The sequence below is a fragment of the Mytilus californianus genome, unplaced genomic scaffold (genome assembly GCF_021869535.1).
Source record: "Mytilus californianus isolate M0D057914Y unplaced genomic scaffold, xbMytCali1.0.p SCAF_6, whole genome shotgun sequence".
In the NCBI taxonomy this organism is placed as follows: domain Eukaryota; kingdom Metazoa; phylum Mollusca; class Bivalvia; order Mytilida; family Mytilidae; genus Mytilus; species Mytilus californianus.
In genome coordinates this window covers 10,162,348-10,182,020 of record NW_026262712.1, presented here as the reverse complement: position 1 = coordinate 10,182,020, position 19,673 = coordinate 10,162,348, and the positions used below count along the sequence as shown (strand labels likewise).

The following is a 19,673-nucleotide window of genomic DNA, read 5'->3' as shown; positions in this document are numbered from 1 at the left end:
CAAGTAGGAGTGAAAAATTATCCATATCCTATAAGTTTTATCTTCACTGAGTAAAGTTCAGTCAAGATTTGGAGTAATAGGCGTACATATTGGCTGCTTTTACCTCTTGTACAAAACTCTGTACCGCGCCTAAATCGCCATTCTTCACTGCCCACAAAAAATCAGTCATTTCGAATGTAAGATAGTTTTCCTTTTTTTTTTGTCTGCAACCGGAAATTAATCAGTCACTCCTGATAAGGATGAAATGAGAAGATTGATTTGATTAGTCATTCTCTACACAGTCGACCAATCAAAATTACTCTAAGAAACCGGAACTTTGACATATTAAACTTTTTTTTGCGGAAAATTTGAAGAGAAAAAACATTACATGTCTTGTTTTACAGTGCCAAAATCATTAACGTAAATGTGTTTGCGGAAATAAATATTGTCTTTCTTCCAAGACATAGACCATTCATAGTGTGTGTGTCAAAATAAGAGGGAAAGGGGAGGGGCGGGGTCCCAGTGCGAGACAACTCGGCCAAGAGACAACTCGGACCATCTACAATAAAATTCTTCACCGAGAGCAGTACGTATGATACGACCGCAGAGGTCGAACCGTGAACATTTGGGCAAGTTTGGACACAATATTCAAGCTTGATACTGTCTGAATTTGGATTGTGATCAAATTTTTTACAAAATATAAGTATCTGAAACAAAATAAATGTAGTGGGCCTCATTGGGGGTCTAAGCGTGACGCGTGATTGCCGATTATTTGTAAGTGTGACACGTGAAAGTCAAATTATTGTGCCGTGAAAACGGAAAATGAAGTCTAGCGGGACACGGGAAATTACAAAAAAACGAGAATTGCTTACGTACATAGTGTAAGCGGGATACGGGAATCTGACAAAACAGTACGCGTAAGCGGGATTCGGACTCAGAACCCCCAATGAGACCCCCAATGTAGTCAAAGATCTTAAAAATTTGAAATGGGACATTTATGATTTAATTCATCTAGTTTGGTCTGATATCCAAAATCCAACGACATGGTTAGATTCAGCCAGGAACATATATATATATATATAGATATACTGTTCCCAGATTCCGCATAGAAAAAACACCAAAAAATATAATTTGAAAACAGGATCCACAATAAAAATCTAAATGCGCAATTAGACTTAGCATATCATATAGCGCCATATTAATTCAGTTTTTGATGAAATCTTTTTCATTTCATTTTTTTAATTTTGGACCTATGCTTTGGACCTCAATGTAGACAATTTAAACAAATTGGGCCCAAAATAGTAATACAAGGTTAGAACCAAAACTTAAGACTCTGAATTAATCCCAATTGAAATTGGTTAAAAGATTTGTATTTATAATATTTTCAATTGAAGATGTCTTGCTATTGCGCAATACTGTGCTGTTGTTCAGTACTGTGCTGTTGCACAATACTTAATTAATAAGCTATATATATATTAATTTACACACCCTGTTTGGTGTCACGGTATCTCCAGCCATATCAGTATTTGTTTTTGTTGCTTTTATATATATAAATCAGAATAATCAATGTAAAATGGTTTGTTTTTTTTGGGGAAAAAAAGTAATGAAAACTAATCCCCCCCAAAATTGTCACCTCCCAAAAAAATAATTTGGCCGGGGAATTCGAAATTTAGAAAAATCACGACGAAAAATAGTATGAACGAAACTGAGCATTGTTAACGCTTTATTTTGCTGTCAGGTCTAGGTATGGATGTGTAAACATAACGGTTGAATTGGTTACGAGTGATGGCTGTCTTATAGGGTGAGCTTGTAGGGTTTGGAATAACTACATAGATATAAGAAGATGTGGTATGTGTACAGTTTGTTTATATGAGAAAATTCTGGGCCTTTTTGTAAGTTTATTTTTCTATTATTAATGCTTTCGTTCAATTTGGGAGACTCGCGGATTAACGTCAACCCAGGAGCAAATATTTCAGGTTCGCGAGTTTACTGACATAACACCAGTAATTAATGAATGGAATAACGATATTAGAAGGCAACTGAAAACAACAGATTATATAACAACACCACAACAAAACATACGAACATGAAGATATTTCAAGAATAAAAATAAATACTTTGCACCTAAAGCGGCATGGCAGGTATTGAATATAAAACAGAAGATGTGCTGGGTATGATTGATAATGAGACGATTCTTCACAGGAGACCAAATGACACAGAAATCATAACAAACTATATATCACCGTACGGCCTTTAACATACAAAGCCCATACCGCATAGTCAGCTATAAAAGGTCCCGAAATGACAAATGTAAATCAATTCAAACGAAAAAAATAACGGACTACTTAATGTACAAAAAATGAACAAAAAACAAATATTAAACACAGCAACAAACGACAACCACTGAATTACGACACCTGACTTGGGACAGGCACATACATACAGAATGTGGCGGGATTGATTATGTTAGCGGGATCCCTGAAAGCTGGTTCGACTTTAAAAAGGGAAATTACAGAGTGGTCTAGTTGAGTACTAGTATTCTGAAACGACGTGCTGATTTTGACAATTACTTAACACTCGCTTGTGATTGGTGCCTTGACTTTAGTGGTTCCTCAAAATTGCGTCGGACTCAGTAAAACATGCACCCATCAGCACATACTGGATGTGCAGAAGTTGCCATTGTAAATGAACTATATAATCTGTATGCAATAGTGTTAAAATTGTTGAGTTGTTTATAAATAAAAGTTTTCAAGTTGTTTTTAATATATCACATACAATCATATGGTACAAACTATAATACTATTCACAGCATACATTCAAATGCATTAAATATGTTTATTTAGGTTAACGTAACAATAACACAACGTAACTGTAGACCCAAAGGTTATTGACACATTCGTAATTAACACAACGGTCCCCAATATAGCCTTGCATTCCGGCAATTAGTGTCCAACTTTTTCTTATCCCATAGTCACGTTTTCAACGTAATCGTAAAAAGTGCAATCTTGAAAACTATAATAGTTAGTGAAACTTTAGAAGAAAAATCATTAGCAGTACAAAATCAGTTTAAAAAAAAGAGATTTTCACCATGAATGCTGTTGTAGTCCACATGCAATGTTGGAGAGTGCATGTCCATTGTTGAAGATGCGAATAGACCTTGGTGAGAAAAACAGGCTCTTTCGAGCATCTAGTTAACTTTTCCGATTCCTGAAGTTGCCTTTGTTTGTAGTCCCTTTTTTTTCTCTCACAATCCTGGGTTTTTACCTATATAGGTGCTCTCTGGACAAACTGATATTTTTCGACTTTCATCATAACCAATCATTTTTCTGGCAATAAAAGAAGATTGTCTTCAAAACTCAATGCTGGTCATATCATTTCCCAATTATTTCCAATCGAAATTCTTAAACTTTCTTTTATTTTCCTGCTGGAATTAATTATAGTATTGATCGAATAGTATATTTTTTTCAGTAACTAATTTAATTACACCGCCCCTTTCCAACCTTTCGGAGGAGGGGAAATAAACAGACAAGACAAATAATCGGTTCTTAATAACGCAGTGCTTTACAGCCGATTGCATTAAGTGTGTAGGTAAAGGTAATATCTTTGGTTAGCTTGCTTGCTAGCTGAACCGTGAAGTCAGGTAAGGTATAATTCCCTCCTTTCGAAGTAGCCTAGTCTGACAGACAGATAGATTTGGTTATCTGTCGGACTAGTCTACTCATAAAGTAGGGTAGTTTACATAACCTAATAATGACTTCAGGTTTCAGCTAGCAAGCAAGCCAACCAAAGATTTTTCCTTTACCTACACACGCAATGCAATCGGCTGTAAAGGTTTAAATAATTTGTCTAATTTTTACCTATTGTCAGTCAAATTAGATCTAATAAAGAATACAGTAAAAACAACTTTTCACAAAACAGTGGATACATACAGATCGAGATTAATGAGATATAAAAAAAAACTCACCAAACACAATAGGCTTATGAAATGTCGTTTGAGGTCGTTAATTATAATACAAATTATAATTTAGCAAAATGATGGGTTTGTGAGCATTCGTACTACATGTACACCTTTTTCAAAGACCAAAAAATAGTGAAGACCTACCTTCATGACAAATTATGTTGTTGTCCCTGCAGACAAAGCCCACATGAACATCGTTTTGTTTGTAAATCACACAACATTGATTGCTTAGTTAAGGAATTAGGTATTGAAAATCATCACTTTGAAATCCGACATACCGGTATACGCCAAAAAACACTTATTAAAGGGAATATCCTGATCAGCCATATGTCTGTTGAAACTTGATATGTCTCTCAAATCAAATCCGGCAAAAGCTTTATTTAAAGTCGGCATGTCACAAAACAATAAAATAAGCTCTTTGAGCTTTTATAACCGACAAGTGCATGCATTAAATGATTTACACAATGAACATACACAATACTGATGTTAAAGCATAAAACTTGAGACATAAAATTAAAACATATATTGCATGCACAGTTAGGCAAGGCTGAACTGATGTCAATATTACACATTATATGCATGCATCAGCACTAAGCTAAACGAAGCATTTAAGCAGCAACATAAAACACTAAATCATGCCAAGAAATCCTCTCTCAAAAATCCGGTCGACCTCCTACGGCATCCATTAATAGTAGTTCAAGATTTGATTTCATTCAACAAATTAATTTATGACCTGCAAGTACGTGTCGCTTAGAACACAGCCATATACCAAATGGTTAATATTAATCGTCCGTGTAATTTGCTCTATGGGATATTTGCAAGATTTCAACGGAGGCAATTTCTTGGCATGCGTAGTAATCTCAAATTATAAAATGCTAAACTAATAAAAGACACAAAAATGAGTGGAATTATAATAAGAAGCATTACCGGTATTATGTTTCAAAGCTGTAACATAAGACATACAAATAAATACTGAGCACATGCATTGCAATGGCAGGAGTTGCCAGTGCATGAGTTTATTTTACTCTTGAATTAAGTGAATAATGTTTCAGTTCATAAGTGGTTTGGCAACTCATACCATAGTTTGGCTGCAGAATATATGAATGATTTCAAACCATACATTGTAGTTCTGACTGTAGGCATTATAGCTAAGTCTTGATATCCGAAAGAATATTTTGTTCTTTAATGTTTATAAGATCACGAAGGTATATTAGATATTCCTTATTTACTGTAACAGTTCTAAATTACCTCGATTGCCATGGTTGTTGTGCGTTTTACTTAAAGATATGGTATTTTTTATTTCAAAAGTAAATCATCAAATGTGCTTTTGTGATCCTGATGAATAAAGCGGATTGCTCTTTCTTGTATTTTTTTCAATTTTTAGTAGTGTTTGTGTATGACTCGCTGCAGAAATGCTAGGACAATGAGTAGAAGTTAAAGTTTGACATCATGGAAGAGTGATATATAATGTTCATTTCCACCGTTTAATCAAGTATTTGCTAAGTGTTTTTTTTAAGATTTTGTGATAACTGGTTGTGTTAGTTTTGGGAATCTAACTGAGATGTCATTTATTCCTGTTGCCTTTTTTATGTTTGATTTTTAAGTTGTTTGTCTACAAATTCATTTGAGATGATACTTAATTCTAGTTTTTGTGTGGCAGTTTTGCTTTCATGTATTTTTTAACACTTCGATGATTATTGTAACAATCTAATTAAAATATAGAACTCGGATTTCCGATTATACTACATACGAGTGGTATAACGAAATCCGAGTTCTATATTAATTAGATTGATTATTGTAAGAAATAAAATTGAGAATGGAAATGGGGAATGTGTCAAAGAGACAACAACCCGACCATAGAACAGACAACAGCAGAAGGTCACCAACAGGTCTTCAATGCAGCGAGAAATTCCCGCACCCGGAGGCGTCCTTCAGCTGGCCCCTAAACAAATATATATACTAGTTCAGTGATAATGAACGCCATACTAAACTCCAAGTTGTACACAAGAAACTAAAATAAAAATAATACAAGACTGACAAAGGCTAGAGGCTCCTGACTTGGGACAGGCGCAAAAATGCGGCGGGGTTAAACATGTTTATGAGATCTCAACCCTCCCCCTATACCTCTAGCCAATGTAGAAAAGTAAACGCATAACAATACGCACATTAAAATTCAGTTCAAGAGAAGTCCGAGTCTGATGTCAGAAGATGTAACCAAAGAAAATAAACAAAATGACAATAATACATAAATAACAACAGACTACTAGCAGTTAACTGACATGCCAGCTCCAGACTTCAATTAAACTGATTGAAAGATTATGTCTTCATCATATGAATATCAGGCACAATCCTTCCCGTTAGGGGTTTAGTATCATACCATCATAACATATATGAGAAGAACATAACCCGTGTCATGCCAACAACTGGTTTTTAAATAAATGTGTTTAGTGCCCATGCAAAGACCCTATAAGTGAATCAATATTAACGCCAAAATATGCAATCTTTAATGACCTGACAACAGTATCGTAACTATATCCCTTCTTAATAAGTTTATTTAAAGGTTTTGTTAGCTTCAGAGGTGAACACTGACATTTTTGTGCTTTATAAAGAATATTTCCATAAAAAATTGGATGTGAAATACCTGAACGTATAAGAAGTCTGCATGTTGAGCTATATTTACGAATGATGTCCTTATACCGATGATAAAATTTAGTAAATGTTTTGACTAGTTTGTGATATCGAAAACCCTGGTGTAATAATTTTTCAGTAATACATAAATTTCTCTCGTTAAAATCTAAAACATTGTTACATACACGAGCGAATCGTACAAGTTGAGATATATAAACACCGTAAGATGGTGACAAGGGAACGTCACCATCTAAAAATGGATAATTAACGATAGGAAAAGAAAAATCATCTCTTTTATCATATATTTTAGTATTAAGCTTTCCGTTAATGATATAGATATCAAGATCGAGGAAAGGGCAGTGGTCATTGTTAGTATTAGCTTTATTTAAAGTAAGTTCAACAGGATAAATTTCTTTAGTATACATACTGAAGTCGTCATTATTGAGAGCCAAAATATCATCCAAATATCTAAAAGTATTAATAAATTTGTGTATCAGATGTTGTTTCGATCGGTCTTTGCTGATTTTTGTCATAAATTGTAACTCATAGCAATACAAAAAAAGGTCCGCAATAAGTGGTGCACAGTTAGTCCCCATTGGAATTCCGATAACCTGACGATATACGGAATCTCCAAAGCGAACAAAATTGTTATCTAGTAAAAATTCAAGGGCATATATAGTACATGTGTTGTTGCCAATATCTTTTGCCGCATTTAAAAAAAATCATTGAAGTGTTCTGCAACTTTGTTTTGGTCACTTAGGGAGCTACCATTTTTATTCCACTGTTTTAACGTATTGATAGTTTAATCAATATTTGATTGGTTGAGACTATCCCACGTGTCATTGAACAAAATAATCTTCATATTCCATTCTGAGGATCATATTCCCCTCTGAAATGTTGGGATTACTTCGTGCGACGTTACGCGCGGTTAATGTACATAACGTTCTGAACTTCTTATTCTTCTTAAAATAGCGATAGCAAAAATCATTATCATGTTCAAATTTATTTCAGACGATAAAACAAAAAGACTTTTACTTAAATTTTGAACCTTACTGTTTATCAATGGGTATGTCGTGTTTAGTTTGACTTACCGTAAAACAAGCGGATAAGAAAAAAAATGTATGCAAAATAATATTTAATGTATTGATAGTATACAAAGCATAGGCAGTGGAATAAAACATTCATTTCCTTTGGCTCGGGAGATATGAAGATTTGCTCATGCACCCTCGAAAAACTTCATATTTCCCTCGGGCAGAGCCCTCGTGAAATATGAATAGTCGGCTTGGGTGAACAAATCTTCATATCTCCCTCCGGCACGGGAAATAAATGTATAACCTTCAGGGAGGGTTATGGTTTTTTGTATGAGTTAAAAAATTTTATTTGCCCTTTTTATTTTTTTCTTGAAAATTTATTACTATATGGTATGGGGAAATCTGGATTCAGAATATTTGTTTTTTTCATCTGCTTGACCACAGTATTTTTTTTTCCATTGTAAAATTTGGGATCAGGATATTATTTTAGGAAAACTTTTGAGTCATATACCCCTTTTTTCAAAGTTAAATGGTCGTTCCCGTATTATGGTTTTTCATCACATAGCATAATATTTTTTAATGTTTAATGTGAAGTTGCTGTCTATGTTTGTAATGAAAGGTTATTTAGTAAGCTATAAATCCGATGTTTTTGGTCCGCCTATGCGTTCATAAGGGAGCTACCATTTGATTTTTTTAGGGGGGGGGGGGGGGGGGGGGCTAAGATGAAAAATTTTGTCCTGCTTATTTTTTAGTTGTAATCTCTGTCCTGCCTTTTAATTTTTCACTCTATCCGGTCCTGCCTTTTATGTTTTTTTAGTTTATCCTGACTTTTTTTATATAATTAATTGTCATCCTGCCCTTTTTTCTGCAAAGTGTCTCTTCCTGCCTTTTTTTTTTACTCAAAACTCCTGTCCTGTCAATTTTTCCAAATTTCATCCGAGCCCGAACGCAGAATACAAAAATAGTGGAACTTTGTCATTACGATTTGGGGCGATTAAGCAATAAGGGCGAGGTGTCATTCCTTCATAAGATGTCGTTTCCTTTTTTTTCCCGGAATATTTGTTTATGCAATGATCTCCCTTTGATGAATGTTAGTAAAGGTGGCATCTTGTCGTGCATGTACTTTGATAGCTAAAGTATTAATGTTTGGATGATTGAAAATCTATTATTTAAGTCAGGGAATTTCTGTACTTACACAGAATAGACTGTCGCTGGTTAAGTTGCATTTGCGGAATGAGGACAAAACTGGCCCGAGAACACAGTTATAATTTCGTAGTGCATTTCTTTTAGACAATAAATTTAAATTTAAAAAATCGCACCTGCTCTATCTCAAAAAGATTTTTACAGTGTAGTGTACTACTATTGATACAAATAATATCAAAATTATAGAAATTTCTACCAGCTCTAACTCAAAATATTGACAATTCTGTGTTAAGGGGGGCTAAACTTCAGTTTGACAGCTTCAGACATTCTAATTTTTGAACTTTTTTAACTGGACCAAATCACTACTTAACATAAAGATTCAGCACCCAAATTTTTTTAACATAAAATTTAATCCCCTTACTTAATATTTCACGCATAAAATATCAAGAAATAAATTGGGAAAGTGTATCCAAAAAAAAAAATGCAAGTTATACACTGTTTACACTAGGGACTATATTCGTAGTGTCCTTGGATCAAAACTGTGTCAAAAGAGGGGCGAAAGCACAGGCACTTGTCTCAGAAAAAAAATACCTTACTTATACTATAACACAAGGTACTTTAACTCGCATTTGTGGAAAATGTCACCCTGTCGCGAAATTCCGTTATATATATATATGCCGATTTCTAAGTTGCCAATACCACTAAAACTTGTTATGCCGTAAATCTAAATTGATTTTTCTACAAAATGGTGTTAACACGTCTACTTTTGTTGTCGGAATCATCCATAGCAGGCCTACCCAAATAGGTCAATCGTAATTATTTTGTATACCCACTCCAGATTGGAAACATAAAACTCGCAGTTAATGATTGATTATAAAAATTATTTTAAAAAAAACTGTTAGTTTTCGTCTGAATAAAACTTACAATGTATCACCCAGTTAGTAAAATTGTATAGATTCCATGAAAAAAAAATCTTAACAAGTGTTATTTGTGGTATGTCAAATAAGTTACGAGTTTCTTTTTTTAGACTCAAATTTTATAATTACATGATTGTCATTCAGACTCTCTCTGGACTTTATGTTTGAAATGAGATAAGATCAGATAACTCCAAGAAACATTTAGACCTTCCCATAAAATTTGACCAATTGGAAACCGAGATATATAAAGAGAGTGGGAAGATACCTTTTACTGCTAGTCGTATGTTTCCAATCGAGTGCAGGTAGATGAAATAATTACGATTGACATACTTGGGTAGGCCTGCTACGGATGATTCCGACAACAAAAGTAGGCGTGTTATACACCATTGTGTAGAAAAATCAGTTTTATCAACTATATCTACTATCCAATGCATGCAAAAACAAACAAAAAACCCATGTATTGTCTGTAAAGAATACACAATGAACATAATGAAGTGGAATACCGAATAGATTAATTAAATAAAGTCATGCAGATTCATTGATTTTCATGGGTACCAATTTTGTGGATTTTTGTCGATATTTTAGTCTGTGGTTTTGCCAGGATCTGCATACAAATTAAACCTACAGAAAATTTGTCATTTTTTCAACATGTAATTTTATGGTTCATGTGTACCCAAAAATTCATGGAAATTGGTATCCAATAAATAATAACTTTAGACATGTAAGAGTAAGATAGACTTTAAGTAATATATATATACTATAACTTATTATTCCTTGTCGTTAATTTTCTCCTGTTGTGCATTATTTAATTTACATTATTTGTCATGTTGCATGTGTCGAGTATGTTATACACTTGGACAACATGTTGGATTACACAACTTATATAAATGTACTTAAATTATCCAATAAAACATTTGGATTTGAGTTTGAATAACCATCCACAGTACATGAAGTATGTAACATGTATTATGTATTATATATCTGTATTTTTTTTTCTTTTGTAGTGAAATGATATGAACTGGAAACTTAAACACAGGTAACCTAAACATGGTAAGTCTGAATTAAGTTGAGGTGGCCATCTTGTGTCAACAGTTTATATTACAGTAAAGTAGCTTTGCCTACATCACTTTACTGCTGAACAGTGAGCTGTTATAGTTATATTGTGAATTAGAATAAACAGAGGTTAAAAGTATCTGAGAACATGCAGAAAATGTCAGAAACTGAGATGTATACCGTATATGTAAATTTTAGAAAGTACAAAATGTATAATGATCATGATGATAATTAAGCATATTAAATTGTTGTGAAATTTTAAACATGTTTTGTGCATTGACAAGACCTCAGACATGCTCTATTTTTAACTAGAATTTAAAGGATTTAACCCCTAACAATATGCTGGGATTTTTTGATTTTTTAGGAATAAGCATGGTAAGTCCTACAAAGCCCCAGCCTTTGTGACCTGAATAAAAAGACTCCTTTTTATATTGGTATCACGTCGTCGTAGTCGTTGTCGTCCGAAGACAGTTGGTTTCCGGACAATAACTTTAGTATAAGTAAATAGAAATCCATGAAACTTATACACACGGTTTATAACCACAAAATTAAGGTTGGGATTAATTTTGGGGGTTATGGTCCCAATAGTTTAGGAATTAGGGGCCAAAAAAGGGGCCCAAATAAGCATTTTAGGAGTTCCAGACAATAACTTGTGTTTAAGTGTATGAATCTCTCTGAAATTATACCACAAGTTTCCATACCACAAAGGGATGGTTAGGATTGCTTTTAGGGGGTTATGGCTCAAACCATTTAGGAATTGGGGGCAAAGAAGGGGGAAAAAACAAGGGTTTCCTGGTTAATGGACAATAAAGACAATTTTAAAGCAGTGTAAGGGAGGTAATCCAATCACATTTAAAGTACAATATATTTAAATGGGTAATTATGGTTGCAAACTCCATAAGAAAATTGAATTGAGATTATGACCATATCTTGAGGGAAAGAATTTTTTTTGGAAAAAGGGAAAGGGGGGAGGTGAAAAAAAAAAGGGGAGGGGGGCGTAAATAAGAAATTGTGGGAGGGGACAATTTTTTCTCATTTCAGATTTCAAAAATAAAAATTAAAAAGAAAATTTCTTCAAATATTTTTTTTTTTTTGCAAAAAAAAAGGGTGCAGGGTTGGGGGGGGATTCGCAGCATAGTGTATTGCACAAAAGCAAAAAATTGATTATAAATTCAAATCATATAGCCAATTCTAAGTTCTTTGACTACAGTTATTCTTTGTCAGAAACCTATTTATGTGTCAAATATTTAATTACAATCCAAATTCAGATCTGTATCAAGTGCTAATATTGTGTCCATTTTTGCCCCAACTGTTCAGGGTTGGACCTCTGCGGTCGTATCCAGCTGCGCTCAGCGAAGCAGTTTATTTAATAAGTCACAACAATTTTAGGGAATAATAATTACAATTAGATAAATTCTGAGTTTTTAATGCAGATTATAACCTAGCATCTGAAGAAAAAAGAATGACAGTAAAGGCTACTGATGGCTAGAAATGAAAAGTTTGATTCTGTCAGATAAAGTAGAGTTTACATATTTTGATGAAAAAATAATACAAAAAACATGAAAACCTACAAAAAAGTATTGCTGCATTCTAAAACTAGTATACATTTTTGTTTAGGGGCCAGCTGAAGCATGCCTCCGGGTGCGGGATTTTCTTCGCTGCATTGAAGACCCATTGGTGGCCTTCGGCTGTTATCTGCTCTTTGGTCGGGTTGTTGTCTCTTTGACACAATCCCCATTTCCATTCTCAATTTTATCTAATGTAATTATTAGTACATGTAGTAACTGTAATAGGCATTTGACTTTACCAAAATTTGTACGAAACAATATAATCAACGTTACAAAGAAGATTTAAAAAAGAGTATGATTGGCTGAGTCCATGAAATATTTCACCAAAGGCAGATTGAGAAAAAATGCTAAACTCGAGGGCAAATTCAAAAAAAGACAAAATTAAACACTATGATATCTATCAACAGGACCAGTAAAACAACAAGTGCCATGTTTTGGCCCAATCCAAGCAGAACAAAAGACTTCAAAGATCAAAACTGTGATTAATATGATGAATCTATTCATCCATATTTTCTTCCTCGTAATAACTTCATATTGAAAACCTGATAAACATAATAAATCAACCAGCCTTATGGTCTCATGGTAGAAGGCTTGGCTACACTGAGGGAAGTTGTCTCAAACTAAAGAAGACTTTAAACTTTTAGATAATATTGTTATTTCTGTGCTAAGCATGCAAAAATTTAGTAGTTAAAGCAAAGACTGGTTGGCTCAGTGTCAAATAATAAGTGTATAGGGATCTCAACCCTCCCCCTATACTAATAGAAGTATGTTTCATTATTATACGTTATTTTGATTGGCTAACAGCAATCTTGCATCATTCTTCATTTTAAATATTGAGTGATATGTCTTAATGAGGATTGTTACAAATTTGGCTCAGCATGTTCAGGTCTAGCACAAAGCAGGGTAAATTAATATCAAATTTGCTTGTTTTCTTCTTGAAATTTTGCTTCATACCATTTAACAACCATTGTGTTTCACTGATGAATAATTTTCAGAGCATGTTTATTTTTTCTGTTTTTAGGACCCAGACATAAAGAATAGATTTGAGGAAGAGATTCTGAAAGTTGCAGAGACAGATGAACATTTTCTGACATATAAAACATTTGCAAGGAATTTTAAAGATAAATGTTTTATCAAAACCAAATTCCATAACCATTTTTTGGAAGTTATTAAAGCAGTCAGAAAAGGTGCTCTTCAAAAAGAAAGAATTGTAGGGATTCAAGGTATCGGCAAATCTTCATCTGTGATGTATCATGTTCTTAGTTGTAGAAAAAATGGAGATGGAGGAATTCATTATGTTGACTTGAGTATAATTGAAAAGAAGGATAAGAATTTAGAAAAGTTCTCTCAATACATTGCCAGTGTAAAAAATAACGATTGTTTGGTCATTGATCATGTGACTTTATTTAACGGGAAGTTAGTCGAAAAAATTGAAGAACTCACATCTTTTGCAAAAATAGTTTTAATAGAATCTAGATTCACTGCATGTGTTTATACAACTAACCTTGACTTCAACAAGGACTTTCAACTAGATCTAAATGACTTTGAAAGGATTTGGAACGGAATGTTGTCAGTAAAAAGTACAGATTTCCCAGGGCGACATGAATTAGTTAGTTCTTTACTCAAATTAGGTGATAAGGTATATTATGAGTTGAAGGATAAATTCATAGTTACACCAAGACTATTACATGATGCATTCGATGAAATGTTCATATTTGGTAAAAAAATTAACGAAATTTCTTACTGTGCTGAAATTAAATTAAGAGAAGAGATTGCAATGTTTAAAGATGAATTGAAAAGCAGTTATTGTGAAACATTTTTACTTGATACTAAACTACTTTTGGACTGCCTAGTTGGGCAGGGTAAAAACATAATTTGTACACTTTCTCAGGTTGCTAATTTTAAGGTAGCTATTAATATATTTGACATTAAAATTCTTGAAGTAACCAGGCAGGATTTGGAGGATAATTGCAGATTTTACGAGCTCGAGCTGGAAGAAGGGGATCGATATGTAACTATCAGCCATTTAGTGCCCTTTCTTGGTCAACATTGGATAGAAAAGCTGCCTTTGAAGTTGGAAGAGGTATTAAATTGTGAAGATGCTAATAGAATTTTGGATTTTAGTCTACAAAATGGTAGTTTGCGGAAAATGTTCAAGGATGGTCTTGTAAATTGTCAAGTGGAAAACGATTGTGTTATTATCCCCGATAAACATAAATTTTTTGATACTTGTAGTCTAGAAGCATCCGATACAAATGAGTATATACAATGTGACGGAGTAATGAAGCCCAGAAAGTTATATTGCTTAAGACCAAAAAATGAAATTGTAAAAGATGCAATAATACAGGAGAAATATAAAGGTCATTTAGCAAATGTGTGCAAAGCTGCCGTTTATGTGAAAAGAGAAATAGAAAAGTGTAATGATCAGTCATTCATTATTTATCCTCATGTTACAAATTTCATGGGCTTTGATTATTTTCTATACACTCAGCCTACTTTGTTTGATTCTGGTAGTAGTGACGAATCAAGTAGCAGTCCACCATCAAAGAAATCTAAAAATAGAGGGATGCTATTTTTGGTACGGGTTGCAACAGGATCCTTGCACACTGGAATTACAATGAGCAGAGCATTATCAGTCTTTAAAGACATCATAGATGAAGTCACGCTTCATGTAGTGGTTATTAATGCGACAAAAGAAAGTGATACATATAATCTTACAGGGAATTACATTTTTAAAAACATTTCCATTGTCAACATAGGTGCTCCACATATTTTGAATTCATTGAAGTTTTATGACGAAAAATTTCATAGTCTGTTAGAAGCAGTTGTAAAAACCTCTGTTGTTTCAAGCTGTAAAAACAAATAGTCTGTGGGTTGAAATGACATCACCCAACCACAACCATCAGTCAGGGGTACTACTTGTACAAGTAATCTTTATTTACTTGAAGAAGTAAATAAAATAAACTTATATAAGTTAATTATAATGTTTGAATAATCTCCCCTTAATTTTCTCAAAAATTTACTTGTATAAGTAAATTTTTTTTACAATCCCACAAAAATTCTCAAGTTTTGAGATGTAAAAACATGTCTTTAACAATTTTTCTCAGGTTAGCTCATAATTTTTGGTTAGAGTTCAATGTTTCATCTCATTAATTCAACAAAGAAACTGATTGCGCAAAGATCTTAAGTATTTGCGCAAGGCCTTCAAAAATTGCCCCTTGGGGGCTTGTAAATGAGCAGTGTTCTGAAGATAACAGACAAATGAGATTTTCATTGTCCATGAAATTACACTTAAATGATTAGTAAAGACATCTGCAAAGGACAGACAATCAAAAATTCTATTAGAGCAAAGAAGTCCTAAGAATTCAAGAAAAGAAGATAGGATGACTTTTTTACTTGTATAAGTAAAAAAATCTGAATGTCTAAGGGACATAACTAAGCCCAATTTTTTTTTACCTATTCAAGTAAATAAAATACACTTGTATAAGTATCCTTCAAATTTACTTATACAAGTATATTAATATTTACTTCTTGAAGTAAATAAAAATTACTTGTACAAGTAGTACCCCTGACTGACCATGAAGACTTATATTTATAGCATTTTGTCGTGAAACATTAACATAGAATATTTAGTGATGAGCTTTTCAGAAAATTTGGTCTGCTTTATTATTGCATTTGTTGTACAATGGACTAAAAACATGTGCGATACAAACACGACGAAAAGTTCAGATGTTTTATTTTCCAAAATTATCCAATTCCAATCTTCATGATCTTGCATTCTATTTACATGATAAAAAAGGTTGCTAAACTTTCTGATTTACATGATAAAAAAGGTTGCTAAACTTTCTGATTTACAGTTACCTTTGGAGGATAACAGTTTTTTTCTCCAAAGATATTTTTTGGGGCTTGCTCTCTCATAACTGTTTACTCTCTATTTCCATTTGTTCATCCTCCTGTCAGTCAAACTTAACAATAATAGACTTGAAAAATTGGTATTCTTCTCAGCTTAGTACCCATCAGTAACCTGTAGGAGTATCAGTAATATGAAAAAAGGTTGATCAACAGTATTCTTAATATCACATTGACACTTTAGGGGAAGTCCCGTCTGTCCATGTTTTAATTATACAAATTGGTAATTTATTTCTTGTTTCCCTGTCCTTGCGAATTGTGTAAAGTGAGTTAAAGCCTCTTAGTACACATATGCATGTAGTAGGAAATAAGGTGATGTTTTGGAGTTTAATGGCTTCGCCCTATCATTTCTGACAAAAAGAGCCTAAAATTGTGCTTTTACAATTTATTTTGATAATTAATTGTTTCTGTCTATCATGTCTATGCCTATTTGGGTCGAGATTATAGAGAACAAAAGTTACGAAAAAATTAGCACAGAATTTTCTGTACCATGTACCAAATTATTTTTACTACAATTAAAATATAAACCATTGTGCCCTTGTGAGAGAAGATTTTGTTGTATATGAATTGCAATCATAGTATGTTTTGGATGTATGTGTTGACATTTTTTTTTGTTGAATCCTGTTATGCAAGCTGTTAAAAGAATGTTTTACTTCTTAGTTATAAATTGACTGCATGTACCGGTATGTTGCTGCTTTAAATATAAAAACATTTATTAATTTTATTACATCTTGTTTTTCAATTTTTAGTTTTATTTTTTTTTTTTCCACATATTTTTGTGGCTATAATGTTGTCTAAATAAAAATAAGAAGATGTGATATTATAGCCAATGATAAAAACTCTCCACCAGAGACCAAAGGACATAGAAGTTAACAAATGTAAATCACTGTACCATTTGTGTACGGGCTTCTTCAATGAGCAAAACTTATACCTCATAGCAAACTATAAAAGGCCCAGAAAAGGCAAACATAAACATGATAAAACAATTCAAACTAGAAACTAAAACTTCTAAAAGCCTGATTTATGTCAACGTACAAAACAATAAATGAAAAACAAGAAATATTAATGAGTAAAATTGAGAATGGAAATGGGCAATGTGTCAAAGAGACAACAACCAAAGCAGAAAACAGCCAAAGGCCACCAATGGGTCTTCAACACCGTGAGAAAATCCTGCACCCAGAGGCGGGCTTCATCTGGCCCCTAAACAAATATGAGACCTTTTTTCTTTTCCCCTTAGTGTCTTCTCACTTTTTACACAACCGCAAAAATTTTTTTGCGTTCGTATAATGCTATCATGTCGTCCTTGTCTTCGTCTGAAGACACATTTGGTTTCCGGACAATAACTTTAGTTTAAGTGAATGGATCTCTATGAAATTTTACCAGAAGGTTCAATACCACAAAAGGAAGGTTGGGATTGTTTTTGGGTGTTATGGTACCAACAGTTTAGGAATTAGGAGCCAAAAACAAGCATTTTTGTAGTTTCCGGACAATAACTTGTGTGTGAGTGTATGGATCTCTCTGAAATTGTACCACAAGGTTCCATATCACAAAGGGAAGGCTGGAATTAAGTTTTGGGGTAATTGCCCCAAACGTTCAGGAATTTGGGGCAAAAAAGGGGTCAAAAACAAGCATTGTTCTAGTTTCCAGACAATAACTTGTGTTTAAGTGTATGGATCTCTCTGAAATTGTACTACAAGGTTCCATACCAGAAAGGGAAGGCTGGGATTGAGTTTGGGGGTAATTACTCCAAGGGGGGGGGGGGAGGGATTTTTGTTTTCAATTTTTTTTGGGGGGTTCATACTTCAATTTGTACTTTTCTTCTTCAAGATTTTTCAAAATAACAAATTTTTTCAAAAAAAAATTTTATGGAGGATTTTTTTTTTCGTAATTTTTTGGTTAGTATTGTGCAATAGCAAGAAATCTTCAATAGCACAGTATTGCGCAATAGAACAGTATTGTGCAATAACACAGTATTGAATATTGCGCAATAACATAGTATTGCACAATAGCACAGTATTGCGCAATAGCAAGAAATCTTCAGTTGAAAATAAATACAAATCTTTTAACCAATTTCAATGGGATTAATTTAAAGTCTTTAATTTTTGGGGGTTCTAACCTTGTATTACTATTTTGGATATTGGGCCCCATTTTCAAATTGGTCTACATTGAGGTCCAAAGGGTCCAAAATTAATTGTTTGATTTCATCAAAAACTGAATTATTGCGGCTCTATGATATGCTGAATCTTATTGTGCATTTAGATTTTTTATTTTGGGCCCTGTTTTCAAATTAGTCCATATTAAGGTTTGAAGGGTCCAAAATTAAACTTTGTTTGATTTCTGCTGAAATTAAATTTTTGGTGTTTTTTTTATATGTTGAATCTAACAATGTTGTTAGATTTTGGATATCAGACCATACTAGGTAAATTAAATGTCGCATTTCAAATTTTTAAGATCTTTGGCCACATTTATTTTGTGCCAGAAACCTATATTATGTCAAAAATTTTATCACAATCCAAATTCAGACAGTATCAAGCTTGAATATTGTGTTCAAACTTGCCCCAACTGTTCAGGTTTCGACCTCTGTGGTCGTATCAGGCTGCATTCGGCTAAGCATTTTATTTAACATATAACTTGAATAATTTATCATTGTCCGGGTTATCTTTTAATCTTATTCCCTTGTTCCTACATTTCTTTATATAAAGTATTAAACATGTTAAAAGATGATGTATGATTGACAATTAGACATATATTCCCAACTGACTAAAGGACAGGTAAATGTACAATTGTCAGCAAGGAGCAAAACCCATACAGTCTAGATTGTTATAAAAGGCACCTGATCAATTTATATATCATATATATAAAAATAAGAAGATGTGGTACATGTGATTTGATTGCCAGTGAAAAAATTCTCCACCAGAGACCAAATGAAATAGAAGCAACTAGAGGTCACAGGTTATATGCCCGTTTTATCTTGAAATAGTTTTGAAATTTTATTAATCTGTATACTAATTATTACAGTCCTATTATAAATACCCTGTAGTTAAAGGATCACTTTCGGTAAAAACATCTGAATGTATAAGATGTGGTAAAAGGATGAAAATAACATTGTTAAAGTAACTTGTTTATTCAGATCAGATAAATTTATGAGAAGTATAATTATACATCTCAAAAGTAAGGATTGTCAGTTTTCCTACTGAAGGTCGGTGGTTCTCTCTGGGCCCTCAGGTTACTGCCACCAATAAAAACTGATTACCACAAAATAGCACAATAGTGCTGAAAGTGACAAAAAACACCAACTTATCAATCAAAAGTAAGGGTGTTAAATGAATTAAGTGACAAAAGTGACACTTGCGTGGATCCATGACTGTATATTGATTGTATTCTTCAATATTTCATCCATATTCCCTCCAGCCTTTTCAAGGAGTTGCAGTTCAAAAGTGTTATGTGGAGTGGACTGTGTGTTATTGACAAAAGATGACAGAAGTGT

General features: G+C 33.3%; 3 protein-coding genes across 4 annotated transcripts in view; 2 read left to right on the top strand and 1 right to left on the bottom strand.

The window, feature by feature from the left end:
• Positions 1-259, bottom strand: part of LOC127705295 (myotrophin-like) — an 85,164-nt gene extending 84,905 nt beyond the window's left edge. For both annotated transcript variants that reach the window (XR_007983814.1, XM_052209614.1), the window contains exon 1: positions 104-259. Coding sequence is in view for 1 of the 2 variants with exons in the window: in XM_052209614.1 (XP_052065574.1) it covers positions 104-169 (66 nt within the window). In the remaining variant the exon portion in view is untranslated. The remainder of the gene's footprint in view (positions 1-103) is intronic.
• Positions 1-19,673, top strand: part of LOC127705292 (di-N-acetylchitobiase-like) — a 393,977-nt gene that overhangs the window by 353,562 nt on the left and 20,742 nt on the right. The gene's annotated exons all lie outside the window — the stretch shown is intronic.
• LOC127705291 (uncharacterized) lies at positions 8,640-15,728 on the top strand. Its single transcript, XM_052209610.1, has 3 exons — positions 8,640-8,732; positions 10,661-10,706; positions 13,299-15,728. Exons 2-3 carry the CDS (start codon positions 10,704-10,706, stop codon positions 15,141-15,143), a joined length of 1,848 nt encoding a protein of 615 aa, XP_052065570.1. The 5' UTR covers positions 8,640-8,732; positions 10,661-10,703; the 3' UTR covers positions 15,144-15,728.